This window comes from Wyeomyia smithii, chromosome 1 (assembly GCF_029784165.1).
Source record: "Wyeomyia smithii strain HCP4-BCI-WySm-NY-G18 chromosome 1, ASM2978416v1, whole genome shotgun sequence".
Classification (NCBI taxonomy): Eukaryota; Metazoa; Arthropoda; class Insecta; order Diptera; family Culicidae; genus Wyeomyia; species Wyeomyia smithii.
Window position 1 is genome coordinate 59,900,820 of NC_073694.1, and position 14,214 is coordinate 59,915,033.

General features: G+C 40.2%; 1 protein-coding gene across 2 annotated transcripts; it reads right to left on the reverse strand.

Annotated features, from left to right (window-relative positions):
* Window positions 1-225: 225 nt before the first annotated feature.
* Window positions 226-8,395, reverse strand: LOC129717779 (uncharacterized). 2 transcript variants are annotated; one of them, XM_055667937.1, is made up of 8 exons: window positions 7,903-8,395; window positions 7,047-7,334; window positions 6,763-6,989; window positions 5,478-6,701; window positions 5,268-5,409; window positions 1,573-1,699; window positions 1,204-1,505; window positions 226-1,136 (listed from the first exon to the last, which is right to left on the reverse strand). In XM_055667937.1, the coding sequence occupies exons 2-8, from the start codon at window positions 7,215-7,217 to the stop codon at window positions 663-665; spliced, it is 2,667 nt and encodes an 888-aa protein (XP_055523912.1). In that variant the 5' UTR covers window positions 7,218-7,334; window positions 7,903-8,395; the 3' UTR covers window positions 226-662. The 2 variants fall into 2 exon arrangements, with proteins under 2 accessions (XP_055523912.1, XP_055523913.1); XM_055667938.1 differs by having other exon boundaries at window positions 7,047-7,337.
* Between the last annotated feature and the right edge of the window lie 5,819 nt (window positions 8,396-14,214).

The window sequence follows — 14,214 nt, forward strand, 5'->3', positions numbered from 1 at the left end:
CTGATTGGTTAATCGCAGTGTGCTGCGCTCTTCGCTTCTGCATACGAACTAAGAGAAAACGAAGCAAATAAAAGTGGGCGGAGTTAGCAACTGGCAATTTATTTTTGTCGCCGGAAGGCCAAACATGGTTTGATTATTATCTCTTCCATCACAAGCGACTGGGTGTGAAACTGAGACGGCTGAGTTGGGATTACATCAGATCTGTTACAAATGTAAACATCGGCGGAGGAAAAGAATATCCGAGTAGTTTATTTTATCAAATTGATAGGAAAAACTCTGTATAATGTTACGTGAGATATCTGATAGTTCTGCTGCTTCGAATCCGTTCGACAGATGAAAATAACAATTTTATTAGAATAGTTTGTCATTGTGTTGCGTGATTTGTTGTTTCGATTAGCAAAGAAGTGTGATGTTGTTTTCTCCTTGTTTGAGAGAAAATACATTACAGTATATGTTTTGTATATATATAATTTTGGCGATCGACGATGAAAATGTTGGTATATATGAAATATTCTTGGTTTATCTAACGATTCTTATACAATATGCTTCTGTAGTTTTAACCGACAATATTAGCTAACGTTAAATGCTATTTTATCATTATTATCATAACTGTTACACTTTCCATTTCCCTGCTCTCGATAAACAACAGCCTACTAGAGGTTTTAGTCACTGTCTTGCTCCGTCTGTGCGCCCAGCAGACTGCGCTTTCGCTCCGAAGTAGTCTTCAGTGCGTGCCACATGGTAACCGGCTTCCGGAGCGTGGTCAGCATCTGGTGCCAGTGGCGCAAACCTTTTCCAGTCGTTCCACTGCCAACGATCACATGACCCACTGAAATCATCTTAACACTTTGTCTCCTGCTTAAACTACTGGTGCTGCTGCTGCTGGTGTTGCCGTTGGCGATTGGTGTGTTGTTGAGGCTGTCATTAATATCAAATGTGGAGGAATGTACGGGATTGTTGTTTGGAGCGCCCTCCCGATTGGTCATCTGTACCACAGAGCAGCGAATCTGAATGGTGTTCAACATGTACGGAGGAACGCTAAAAATTATCGCTTCATTGTAGATTGGCGATCGCTCGCCTCGCTTGACGGAAGTTTTCTTCTTCGATACTTTTTTGTCATTTTTCAATAAGTAAACCTGAAAGAGGGAATAAACGTGAGATTCAAATCGCTGTTCGAACGGTAATAAAGCAGAGAAAACGCACCTTAACGAAAATCCCTTCACTGGAGTCAACCTCTTCCGGGTTGTCCGATAGTGATTCCGGTTGGTCATCGAATGTTATTAACTGCAGCTGCTGTTGTTGCTGTTTCAAGCGATTTGCTCGACTTTTGAGGTTCAAATTGCGGGCTTTAACCACGACCACCGTAAGCCGTTCCGCTGTTGGCAGGTAGCTTAGGGAAAACATTAACTCCCCAAGCTTACTCTTCTTCAGGCTTGAATCCACAAGTTTCAACCAGGTAGTCATGGGACGGTTGATGTTTTCGTTAATTTGCAGCTCACATTCCCCTACGAATGATAAAAAAGGCGTCTTCAAGATATTCTCATCTACTTGAGACTTTAAACCAATACAAACCGATAAGTGTCTGCTCCTTGGGACTGGTTTGATACAAGTGGAACCAGAGCGAACGTCGGATGTTTCTATGAGCGATCCAGAAGTTGAAGGTCTCCTGATAACTCGGGTAATTGCTCTTTTTAAACACCTGAAATAGGTAGACAGAATGAATTGGAGATTTTATTAAATTGAACCCAAAAGAAAATTTAATTAGAGAAAATCAAAGCAGAAATAGCACTACGATTGTCCTTGGCAGTATTTCGTCACTCTTCAAGAAATAATCTACACCGAGAAACCTTATTTTTTGTACTTATGATTACTGCTTCTTTAATTACAAGAAGCTAGAATTGGCTCGCAAGATTTTTTCAGCGAAAGGGATGAGACAAGAATAGAACCTAACCATAAATATGTACTTCAAAAATCCAAGGTATGATTTTTCAATTCTAGATTTGGGAATCATTTATTTAGATTTTAGACTTTAAAATTGGAATTTAGCATTAGGATTTGGGATTCAGTATTTGGGAATTAGGATTAGGAAAAAGGTGCTAGCAACGGCATTCCACTGAATAATGTCCTGGATTTGAGAGGATGAGACTACCAAAATGATGGATGGAAGAAATTGTATGTCCCATTTATAGAAAGGTTGATCGCCTAAAATACAGCAACTACCGTAGCATAATGCTGATCAATGCTGCCTACAAATTCCTGTCCAGTATTCTGCCTCGCCATCTATCTCCAGTAACAAAAAGATTCGTAGGACAGTAACAAACGGGCTTCACAGAAACACGCGCTACTATAATCCAAAAATGTTGGGAGTACAACGTGTCCACACGTCACGTCTTCGTGAACCTAAAGGTTGCGTATGATACAGTATATCGGGACCAGCTGTTGTAAATAATGCACGACTATGGTTCTCCAGATTGAATGACACGACTGATTATAGCTAGCTTCCCTAGTAACAATAATGGTTTCATCAAAGTTTTATAGCGCTCAAAACAGCCAAAACAGCGCTATAAAACTTTGATAAAACCAGTTTTGTTACTTGGGTTGTAAAGGGTGCGTGTCTGGAACACTCGAATTCCTCCGGAGCGCAAAAAAAAGTTGAGACAACCCAACAAACAATTTTGTTGATTTATTGCTTGTTAAGCTGCTATACGATGGATTTCGGCTGAACTAAAGCTCAATAAGCCGTTGCACAACAAAATTGTTTCTTGCGAAGGAGACTATTCGGCACGTTGTTCAACATTGCTCTTAAGGGTGTTAATCCGACTGCTTCGAGAGGATTGTTGTTCAGTAACGGTAGTCAACTCATAGGCAGATGACTTTTATGTTATTACGAGTAGCTTTGGGACAGCGGAAGCAATTTACGTCAGACTAAAAGTGGAGACTAGGAGAAATGGATTAGAAATCAATGCGGCGAAAACCAAATATACGAAAAGGCTCAAGGAAAACCAATATACGCCTCCAATTGACGGTGATCATGAACGGCGATGAACTCGAAGTAGCAGATGAATTCGTGTACTTGAGATCTCTGGTAATCGCTGGAAATAGCACAAGCAGATCTCCTCTAATAACGCATTTAAGCTGAAAATCAGGCTGAAACTGATTAGGTTATTATTTAATTAAGATAATCCCTATTTAGACAATGACCTTAAAACCGTGACGATTTCCAGATTTCGTACATCCACGTAGAATTCGGGATCTAGAACCATAGGATTTCACATTTCGGATAAAGAATTTTCTACTTGAAACTCAGAATAAGCGAGTCAGGATTAAGAGTTTAAAATTTTGAAATTGAAATTCAGAAATTAGGATTAACTTTTTTTAACTTTGGATAGCTACTGCGTAGGGGACGATTTGGGGTATAAAATTTTAATTTCATATTTTGAATTTTATAGCTTATATTATCTTTTTGAATTTTTGTTTCGTTGTGCATGTTTGATCTGTTTTCAATCTAAATATTGAGATTTTGAATTTTGTGTTAAAAGTTATTAAATTTGGATTTCGGATATAGAACTTGGATGTTGAATTTTTGATCTTGAATAGGGTTTGCAATCCCGGGAACGATTTCCCGGGAATCGCCTTTTCCCGGGACTCCCGGATCCCGGGAATAGGAATATTGATTCCCGGGATCGCGGGATTCCCGAGCTCCTCGGAAAATTTTCCATACAATATTGCAATAAAACTAAATATGGTATCAAAACACGAAACTTACGTCATAGAAGTGTAGAGTAGTCATAGTGAGCATTATACCAAGCAAATATTTGCTTGAAACGACGATCAATATTTGCTTGCCGTGTAATATCAAATTATTTGCTTAATTTATTTGTCATAAATATATGCTGTCTTATTCAGTAAACGACAAATTAAGAAATATTTTCTTCGTCTCATGTCTTTTTTGCTAGTGAGTTTACTACTAAGCAGATAGTTGCTTGATTTTTTCTTTGTTTATTGACAATTTATATTTTGAAACCTGTAAATTGATAAAAAAATTGAAACCCGTAAAGCAATGCGACCAGAAATAAATAAATTAATAAAATCCAGTCAGTGTAACTTGGGTCATGGCCGCGATTTCACATTAATTACGAAGGCATTCAAATGCTCTAAAATCTGTCTGCCGAACACTCAGCTTTATCTTCAACAAACTAAAAGTATTGGACTCTTCAGTTTCTAATGAAATGTAGCAAGAGCTGGAATCGGTGATTTAAAAGTATTTTAGAAATCAGACGCCAGCGGTGATTCAGCGATCTTAAGCAAAAGTTTTACAGAAGGGAACTACATTATTTGGGCCTAACGAAAAATTGTCAGCGGAGCTGAGGTGATTGATAGACAATTGTTCGTGAATTTCTGGAGTGAACTTGAATAAATTTTGTTCTTCAATCGATAATTAAATTGTAAACGGTTGTTTGAAACTTTTTATAAATAATATTTATTTGAAATCTCATTTTTGCTAAGGATTTTTTCCTTTCCCGATTCCCGGGAATTCCAAAGCGGACCCTGTAACCTTACGGCTACAAGCTCCCCTAAAAGTGCTGTTGACATTGAATACATAAAATCAATTTTTCACAGTCAACTCTAATGATCACGATTTTTCCAGATTATACCACCGTGCACTGTGAAATTATCTAATCAATCTTTTTACTAAAAAATTATATAAATAGTTTCGCAGAAGAAAAATAGTTTTTTCAACATGCGGTGTTTTGAGGTATATAAATTTTAATAATATTTTCGCTTTGTCTTACGGTGTATATTTTTTCTGGAAGTACAAAATAACTATCTACAACTTTGCCTTAAAAATGAGCTCTTTGAGATATTCGAGTTAAATGTTCCAGGACTTCGAAATAAGGATTCAAAACTTGGGATTCATGATTAAGTATTTGGGATTTATAATAGGATTTGAGATTGAAGGTTCAGGATTCCAATTCAGGATGTAAAATTCAAAATATTGGATTGGGGATTAACATTGGGGTAAAAATATGAAATTTAGAATTGAAGAGCTAAAATCTGAATCTGAGATTGTTGATGAAATACTAATGATTCGAATTTTGGAATGGAGTTGAAAGGTTCAAGAATTTTTATACTAATATTCAGGATTCAAGATTGCAAATTTGAAACAAAATCGATGCAAAAAATTAACTGTGTTAAAAAATCCAACTCAATTGCGTTGAACTGGAATCAAGCAATATAGATCATAAAACAGAAATCAAGTTGCCTACCTTAGTCTGAAGAACCTTGCTCTCGTCCGGTACGATAAACACCTTCACGAATGTGTCCATTTCAACACCAGGCGGGCCAATCAGTTGTTTAGCTTCCTGAATCGTTACTAAAAGCTCCGTGCCCTCGATCGTGGTACTAGTCCTAGAAATTTAACAGAATTAAGCTTTTCGTTAAACCTCAGCTACAATGAATGTTGTTTCAGAACCCACTTGTCATACTGTAATCCAACGCACAGATAGCCAGTGATAGGTCGCGCCGGCTCGAGATCACTGAAAATGACCGACGATTGGGAAGCTACGGATTCGCTGGATGTCGAGGGCATCACCGATCGCGGACGTTCTGTGGTAACTGTGGATGCTGTGTTTCCACTCGAGATCGAACTCTGTGGACCTGCGGAATCCGTACGTCCAAGGGATGAGTATTGCTCTAGGAAGGATTCAGATAGGGTTTTGTGGAGAGAGGACGCAGAGTTACTATACGATGCGCACGAAGGCTGCGGTGAACCACTATAATATCGACTCAAATCCTTGTGTGATGAATTTTTGAGCAGTTGAGCTTGAGCAGATTGTTCTGTTTCGGAAACAAGTGCGTAACTTTTGAACAGCTTTCGCTCGCTGAACTCGGTTTCGGAGAAGGACCGATTGCGAAGGATGTGCTTGATGCTGCTGGATACGGTCGGAACTCGAATGTTATCAACGACGTCCGTTCGGGGTGAATCCTGGTACTTACTGTTATCTGTTTTAGTGGTCGATGATGTTGGAAGGGACGGTGGAGGTGAGAAATTTGAAATGGGCGGAGCCGGAGAATTGTTCACTAGCTTGGGAGACACTAGGGGAGATGAGGAAGAGGATGACGAGGGTGCAATGATTTGCGTTGGCGGAAGATGTCCAGCAGTGGAGTGAGCAGGAGTTGATTCGCTTTCGCTTGATCGATCAACGGTTCCGTTAAATTGTTGGTAGATGTTTAGCAGCACTTGATTGCTTTCAATTAGTCGGGACATTTTGCGGAGATTCTCTATTTTTGAGAGGCGCTTTTCGGCGCGCCGCAGAGGATCGTCTTCGGCGAACACGGATCGCACGGCAGTTGGTTCGAAACTGAAAAAGCACTCGTCTTCTGGTTTCCGAGGATAGGATATGAATGGATTGTTGGCCGATTTGATCAGCCGCTGCAGGAAGGGCGGTTCTGGTTGAGGATCGGGGGGAGCGGGTGGCACCGGTGGAGAAACCGGTCGAGGAGGATCAATTTCTTCATTCAGTGGTGGCTCGTTCAGAAATGGGTTGGTGCAAAAATGAGATTCTTGCTGGAAGCGCTTCTCCCTTGGTGAACTGAGCACTGGCAGTGGGAAAGATATCGGAGCAGAGTGTTGCTTGCGGGGAACCGGTCGCGGAATTGGAGATATCATTATTGGTCCAGTAGGTGGTTTCGGTTCCGAGCTGCAAATAAATTGTAGATAATGAAAACGGGTAGACTTTCTACCGCGATGTCAAATATTACGTTTGCCTCAGAATGGCTTTTTCCCTGACCAGTTTGGGCTCTTTCGGTGAAGGAGCTGGTCGTAATGGCTGAGGCGGGATTTCAGATTCCTCAACGGAGGTAGTTCTCCAAGGAGGAACGGTAAGACCTTGACCTTGTCCGTGCGCGGGTTTATAATCCCGGTCAACTGAGTCAAACCGCTGGAAGCTACCCGTGGATCCTAGCAGGATTTCTGAGCCGGAATGCATCTGCATCCAATTGAATTTGTTATTTCTAAAGTACGTCATTGTTCTCTCTCTACTTACCAAGTAGCCGTTCGGGTTGTACAGCTGCATTTTTGATAGTCTTATTTTGTCCTCTCGGTTAGATAAAAACCAAGCTATATCGTATGGTTGAATCAATCGGCACAGCAGCAACAGGACAATGAGCAATGTCCCTACCAGGGCGATGCAAGCTATCAGAACGGAAGCATCCATTGTAGATCTATCTAGGCTACTACTTGATTGTACACAAAGCGCACAAAAACAATTTAACTCCGACAGTTGCGAATCGCTTCAAGCCACAGCTCGCAAATTCCTCGGGCCTCATCAAATCTGCTTCAAGCGACATAAAAAAAATACAAAAAAAAACACAACGACCATAAAAGAAAAAAAGATTACATTAACAAAAACATCGCTACAGGTGGTTATTCTTACAAGACTACCAAAGGGAAAGAAAAGGGGGATTCTTTTCTCATTCCTTTACACAGTCAACAAACGCACACACTCACACGAAGAAGCGGAAAGGCGAATAATTCACTGTCTTGATTGACACATTGAAAAGAGGCTAATCAAGTCACCCTCTTGCATCACTCATTCCAAACGTGAAGAGGGAGGTGGATAGGTGGCTGGTCCTCAAGGTTAACCAGCGGTATGTTGAATGAACTATCAACCATGACCATTCAAAGCAACAAGATAAAGTCTCCCGAGCCAGCCGAAGGCTGGAAAACTTTTCTTTATCATTCGAAAAAGTTTTTGGTAAATAGTAGAGGACTGAGATTGGAGTAAATACCATCAAACGGCATTCCTAATTGGACTCGACTCGTGAAGAATGATGGACGCTAAGGGTGTGGGACAGGGTATTCAAACTCTTCCTCTCCTTTCGAAGCCTTTTGTGTGTTACCTGTGAATTTCCATCCTAGGGCAGGGGCACGTTTTGTAGAATAACAAGGCGAATCGATTTTCGTACCCTGCTACTGGTTTTCGAGCTAAACTGTTCCTCTTTTTTGACGAATTTTAGCTAATAATACTGATTAATGTTTCTGGAAAAGGCAGAAGTACGTATTTCTCCTGTCTGGCAGACGAGCCTCTCCAATTCCGGGAAATCTTCACGCTTCGGAAAACTTCACTTTCTTTCGTTTAATTTTGGGACTACTTGTAAAGAGCACTCTATTTTATTCACAGCGAACATGTGCGCGATTTAACTACTTGCCACTTGGGTAAATGAGCGGTGCTTGTTTCGATAGTCTACTAACTAGTGTAAATCTGATTCTTTGTTATTTGCAAAATTTAGAAGAAACTTTGTGTGATTTGTTCGAGAAGAACAACAGCCATCGTTTGGTGGAAAACTGATTCCCTCGTGTAGAGTGCACGAGAGTGGGGTAGGCTTGACTATAGCATGGGAGAGAGATCGGCGGTAGCCGATAAGCAACAAATCGTTCAGATTCTAGTGCAAAAGCGGCAATCATGCGCAGTAGGTAGCACGTCTCTCGGAGCCGGCATGGTGGTAAAGTCTTGAAGTCGGTCCCAGCTATGATTGACCGTGACACAATCCAGCACAACAAAGATCCGTGCCACGAAACATCATTGGCTAAGCGTCCCCAACCGAAAGTACACCTAGCAGCGTAGAAGTCTTTGTCGGTTCCTAGTTTTGTTTTGGTTTTTTATACCCACAGAATGGGCAGCGTTACGCAGGCGTTACTATCGATAGAAGAGGAGGAATAAAGGAAATCTCTTCGGGCAGTTACTCGGTCGAGGAAAAGCGGTTCGGTAAATTGGGTCAACGAGGGATTCATTCTATGCCAAAAATGTTGCGTTGTTGGTACGTTGAAAACTGTTGACATCACGGAATAAGATTTTTTTAATATTCATATATTTAGCAGTGACAGGTAAAACTAGTCGGATTATTAACGCATATTATAGTTATATCCAGAGGCTATTCAAAACAAATAATTTAATTTATAGTCACTTTTTCCTTCAATAGCTATTGATAAACCTATTTGAATCATTTGAACGATGTACATCAAGCAAGTCGAGGTGGTTTAACATGCGCCATGAGAAGTAAGAGTTGACCAAATAAAACGCTTGCAGGTAACTTCTCTTCCGCTTCTTCGTGTGAGTGTGTGCTATTTGGCAACGCTGCTTTAGTTTGTTTACATCGCCGTGATTTAGTTCTGTTGTTCTGATTATTTTTCCATAACACCGGTTCTTATTTTTCGGCTTTTGTCATGCTAAAGTGTAGTAACTGTGTGCCTGCAATCCGAAGATAGTGAAATTTACTGTGTATAACTAGGGTAAATGACCCAATAGTGGAGGAGCTAAGCACGAGTTATGCATGTTTAGCCATGTTTTGGCTAAGAAAAAAGAATCTAGTTGGTCCGTTTCACTATTTTCTGTTGAAATGGGTTCTATTTGATAATTTTGCTCCTAAAAATTGACTTTGAACCCGCTTTGAGGGCTTAAATTAACTAAAATATGTTGCACGCTTTTGTTCCAATAGTTGCGGTAGAGTTCCTATAGTTGTGAATGGGTGTTCCTGCAGTTGCGGTATATAAAACATTCGTGTTTGCTTGGTTAAATGAAGGTATTTGCCTCGCTTGAAGTGGTTTTTGATTGTTTTACTATTAACCATATTGTTTTTAATAGGTTGACAAGTCGGTTTGCAAGTAAATACAAAAATGCACGAAGTTAACTAAGAGACGGATTTTGCGCCAATTTGATCAGATGTTGGCAAAATTCAGTGAGGGTATGAAGGTTTTATTAAAATAAAACAAATTTTGCATACTTTTTATAAAATGTCTTTAGACTAACATTTGATAAGAGCTGAAATTGGCTGAAGAGAAAGACCAATGGCGCTCATTTTGAAATATTCAGAAGAATTTTTTTTTTTCACAAATGGTGACTTCTCAACACTGTAAGTTAGAGTCTATTACCTCTGCTTCGTACCATGTTTGCGCCTACATTTTCGACGTTAGTGTTTACTAAAAGAGCGACTGAAGCTGTGAAAGGCTCGTTAAAAGAATTACAAGACCAAAAGCAGTGGGTAAGCATCGATTAAGAGGTCATACATAAATAATAATATATAATATAGGGGTGAGAGCGATAGCTTTTCTTGGCCGATCATGTATGAAGTATCGGTAAATACACGGTGGCAGGGGAAGGTGGGGCTCAAAAATTGAACAGTAATAAGTTACATCATTTAGGTATGTCCCCTAGTACCTGCTTGTCCCTAATATACACAAGTAGTCCCACATACATATGTTCTGATAAACGTAAATCAGAATTGCGAAACATACCGCAACTATAAGAGCATAGTGTATTCTGTGATCCAATAGTGGAGGAAGTAATTTATAAATAATATGATCATCTATTAACGAACTTCACCTGTGAAACAGTTTCCATAATAAACTATTATCTGGGAAAATAATTATATGAGTAATAATCGTACTAAAACCACACACATATCTCAAAACCTTCGTGGACAAAATAAGAACATGGGTAGTGAGTGGTGCCTTCCGGGTAAGTTTCTGAAAAATACAGTGATCGCGCACGGCCCTACGTTGTGTTAATTTTCGCCCTTTGGCACCACGGGGGCAATTAAGGCCCAGGGACGATTTTTCTTTTCCCGACGAACGCAAACGCAAGTCTTCACTTCACTGAGGTACATTTATTCTACGAATTTATTTACAACAGTGGCAGCGTGACGGCGCTGCCACCGTAAGCTTATCGACTAACAGAAAATGAACACTAGAGACTAACAGAAAATGAACACTAACGCTGCTGTGGAGAGCGCTTTTATAGGCTGCCTCTCGAACGGCAGCATTGTCGAGCCAAAACAAAGCTTGGATAAGCGCGCACAAGTTGGCGTCGCTTGGGCCTCAGCCTGTGTGGTGGTGTGGTGGGCGACTTACAGTTGTGCCCATCTGAGGCGGGACTTTTGGCGCGAACATACAGTATTCTTCAGTAATTTGGATATTTCCAGTATATATTGTTGTAGTAACATATGTACTTATGTTTAATCTATTATTTCTTCAACATGTAGCATAAGCAATTCGGTTCTAATTAGTTTAAACGATGAATTTAAAAGCGATGCCGCAACTATTGGTGCTACCACAACTATTGGATCATCTACCCTAGTCTACAGTGATTTTTTGCGTTGTAAAATAAGTTGCACCAGCATAATTGTCCGAGTCTCGTTACAACTCTCGAAAGGGTCTAAGCTTTAATTTTAAAAGGCGCGCTGCAGAATCCAACTCTACTTTTTCGAACGGCTCTATCGGTTGTTCTTGTTTGGTTCTTTATTCGCAAATTGTTTTAGTATGTCTACCGCTTGTGATTATTGTGCTAAACCGGTAAAAGGTGATGAAGAATCCATCTCATGCATGGCCATCTGCGACAGAAAGATTCATTTAAAATGCACTAGCACGAAGTTGAACAAGCCATTTTTGAACATCGTCCATGCAACCCCAAATTTGTTTTGGATGTGCAATGAGTGCGCTAAACTGATGAAATATGCGCAATTCAAATCGGCAATCTCTTCGTTTGGTAGTGCGGTTAACTCTGTAACAGAGCGTCAGGTAATCGCACAAGCTGAACTCAAAAACAAATTAGCCAAGCAGGGTCAGCAGATTGTTCAATCATCGAAATGAATCGCATCTCTCCGCGCAAAAATCGGACCGGGTGACTACAGTCGTCCGCCACCTCAGAAACGGCGTCGTGACGAAGGTTCATTAAACCACTCATTGGAGGCACCAGAGCGGCAAGTGATGGCAATGTTCCGCCTGAGATCCTGACCATTCCGGAGCCAGCTGAGCAGTTTTGGTTATATCTCTCACGTATTCACCCCAGTGTCAAACCGGAATCAATCGAAAAATTGGTTAAAGACAGTTTGAAATGTGATGGGAAAGTAGTACCGCTGGTGAAAAAAGGGCAGATATAAGTAAAATGAGCTTTATCTCTTACGAAATTGGGATGGATCCCACCCTCAAAAAAATCGCGCTTCGCTCCGATAACTGGCGGAATGGAATTTCGTTCCGTGAATAAGAGGACGATTCAAAAAACGCTTGGTTACCTCGCTTGAATACCTTCCACTACGGAATTGCCCGTTCCGGGGTCTCACCCGCCTTCAACCCCCTTATCCGGAATTTGTTAATCCGGGATTCCCCAGAACGCACTGCCTGTCGCTCCATGGGAGATCCCAACCCGCTCGATCCAGTCACGCAGTTTATACTTCAACGTAATTATGTTTTTTGCCATCAGAGTCGTTCTGGCGCTGCGCTTGAGTTTGGGGAAGGGGCCTCCCAACTTTTATCCTCAGGCAAGTATACGATTCTTAGCAACACCTCCATACCTGATCAGCTTCCGTGTTCCAGTTTACCACCTGCCGACTTTTCAGCCGACACTGCACTACCTACTAGCGGAACACTAGTTCACGTACTATGGAAGTCTCCGATCCCCCCGCCATAGTCGAGCCTTTTCTGCCTGCGTTCATCAGTCATCTCGGTCCTATGGGCGGAAGCGGGGAACGAGACTTCCAAAACGCTACTAACGGCAAGTGAAATTTTGTAACTTCAGTTCCCTCCGCTGATCCGTACTGCACTTTGAGTCTTCGGCAACCTGACGTCCCGCCGCCAGTGTTCGCAGAACGTGGCCTTATGGCTGATAACAATTCCTCTGGACTTCGCCCAGATAACCAAAAATCGTATAAAAATGGTAATACAAAATCGTATAAACATTCAGTTTCAATCAAAATTGTATAAAGTTTATGTTATAACCAGTTCAAGTTATCTTTCATCATATATGGGTCGTACAGTCCGTGATATACGACTGCATATTGTTCCTCGTATAAATGCACACAAAAAATCAGGTTTCATCGCAATAGAGTTGTCTACAGTGCTAAACTTAATTGCAGTGCAAAATTGTAGGATTTCTAATATATGTGATCCACGTTGATATTCATATTCCTTGAAAACTCCTATAACAGTTGTAAGAGGATTGCATAATGAATTTTATACAATTTACTATCTCGTGACAGTTAAAATCGTCTATTATGAAACTCGAAATCGTTGAATAGTATAGAATGATACCATTTTTATGTCAAATTTAATTTAAATTAAAATGTCCCTTTCAGCAACTCTAGTTTTTAAAATCTAGTTCCTAGAAGATTTGAAGAATTGGATATAAATCATGAACGCAGTTTTGACTAAAAGAAAAATCACCCAAAAAAGGCACATACAGTCGGGTTTCACATGAACATGGGCAACGCCTTGGAAGATTTTTAATCTTTGTTGATTGCATTTGCTCGAATCGCCTAACAGTTAAAAAGAAGGTCAATGCAGATCGCATGTTATTATTCCTTCGTATATGAGGCTATATTGAGCTATATATTGACATCAGAGTCTATAAATAGATTTGGAGCAACATTGAAGAAAATCAGTGACACTATATACGATTTACAGGTTCATACGATTTAAGGCATTCAACAGTACTAGATAAAATTCGTTGACATGCAGCATCGTAAAATGACTCTGAGGATAGGGAATAAGAGCAGTGATCGAAACGATGGGGGTTCGAGGCTGAACACAGTCTTGTAAAATATAATAAAGAAAAATGAAATTGTTGCTACTCAATTTTATGTTTTTTTATTATTTGGAAAATTTAGGTTGTATAAAATGCAAAATTAATTCGCAGTACAGGTTACACACTGCTGCGTTTAAGTTCGTAGAGCATCGTGGTAGAATCATAATACGGGTGAAACGGAATTGTATGTATGCTTGAATTATAGCAATAGAAAATCGTACTAAGTAGCAAACAGAGTTGTTAATACCTCAAATTTTGTGCAAAAGGTAATTGTTATAGAATTGTAAAAAATGGAATAAAAAGTTGTATATCTTTTACTGCGCGAACCATTTTGGTACGTATATTGCCTTCACTTTGGTACTTATAAGCTCATATAGAACGTTATATACAATTTTTTCAGATTGTACAAGGCTGCTTATATCTCAACAACAACTGAAATATACGAACCAAATTGACTAAAATTGACGACTTTTTCTTGACGGCTACTGAATGTGACCACAACATTATTGTATTAACCGAGACCTGGCTCGACGATCGTATTGACTCCGCACAACTTTTTGACAGTTTATTCACTGTCTATCGCTGCAACTGTAATCGTCATAACAGCTGCATGTGAACTCACTGAAGCGAGTGAGTC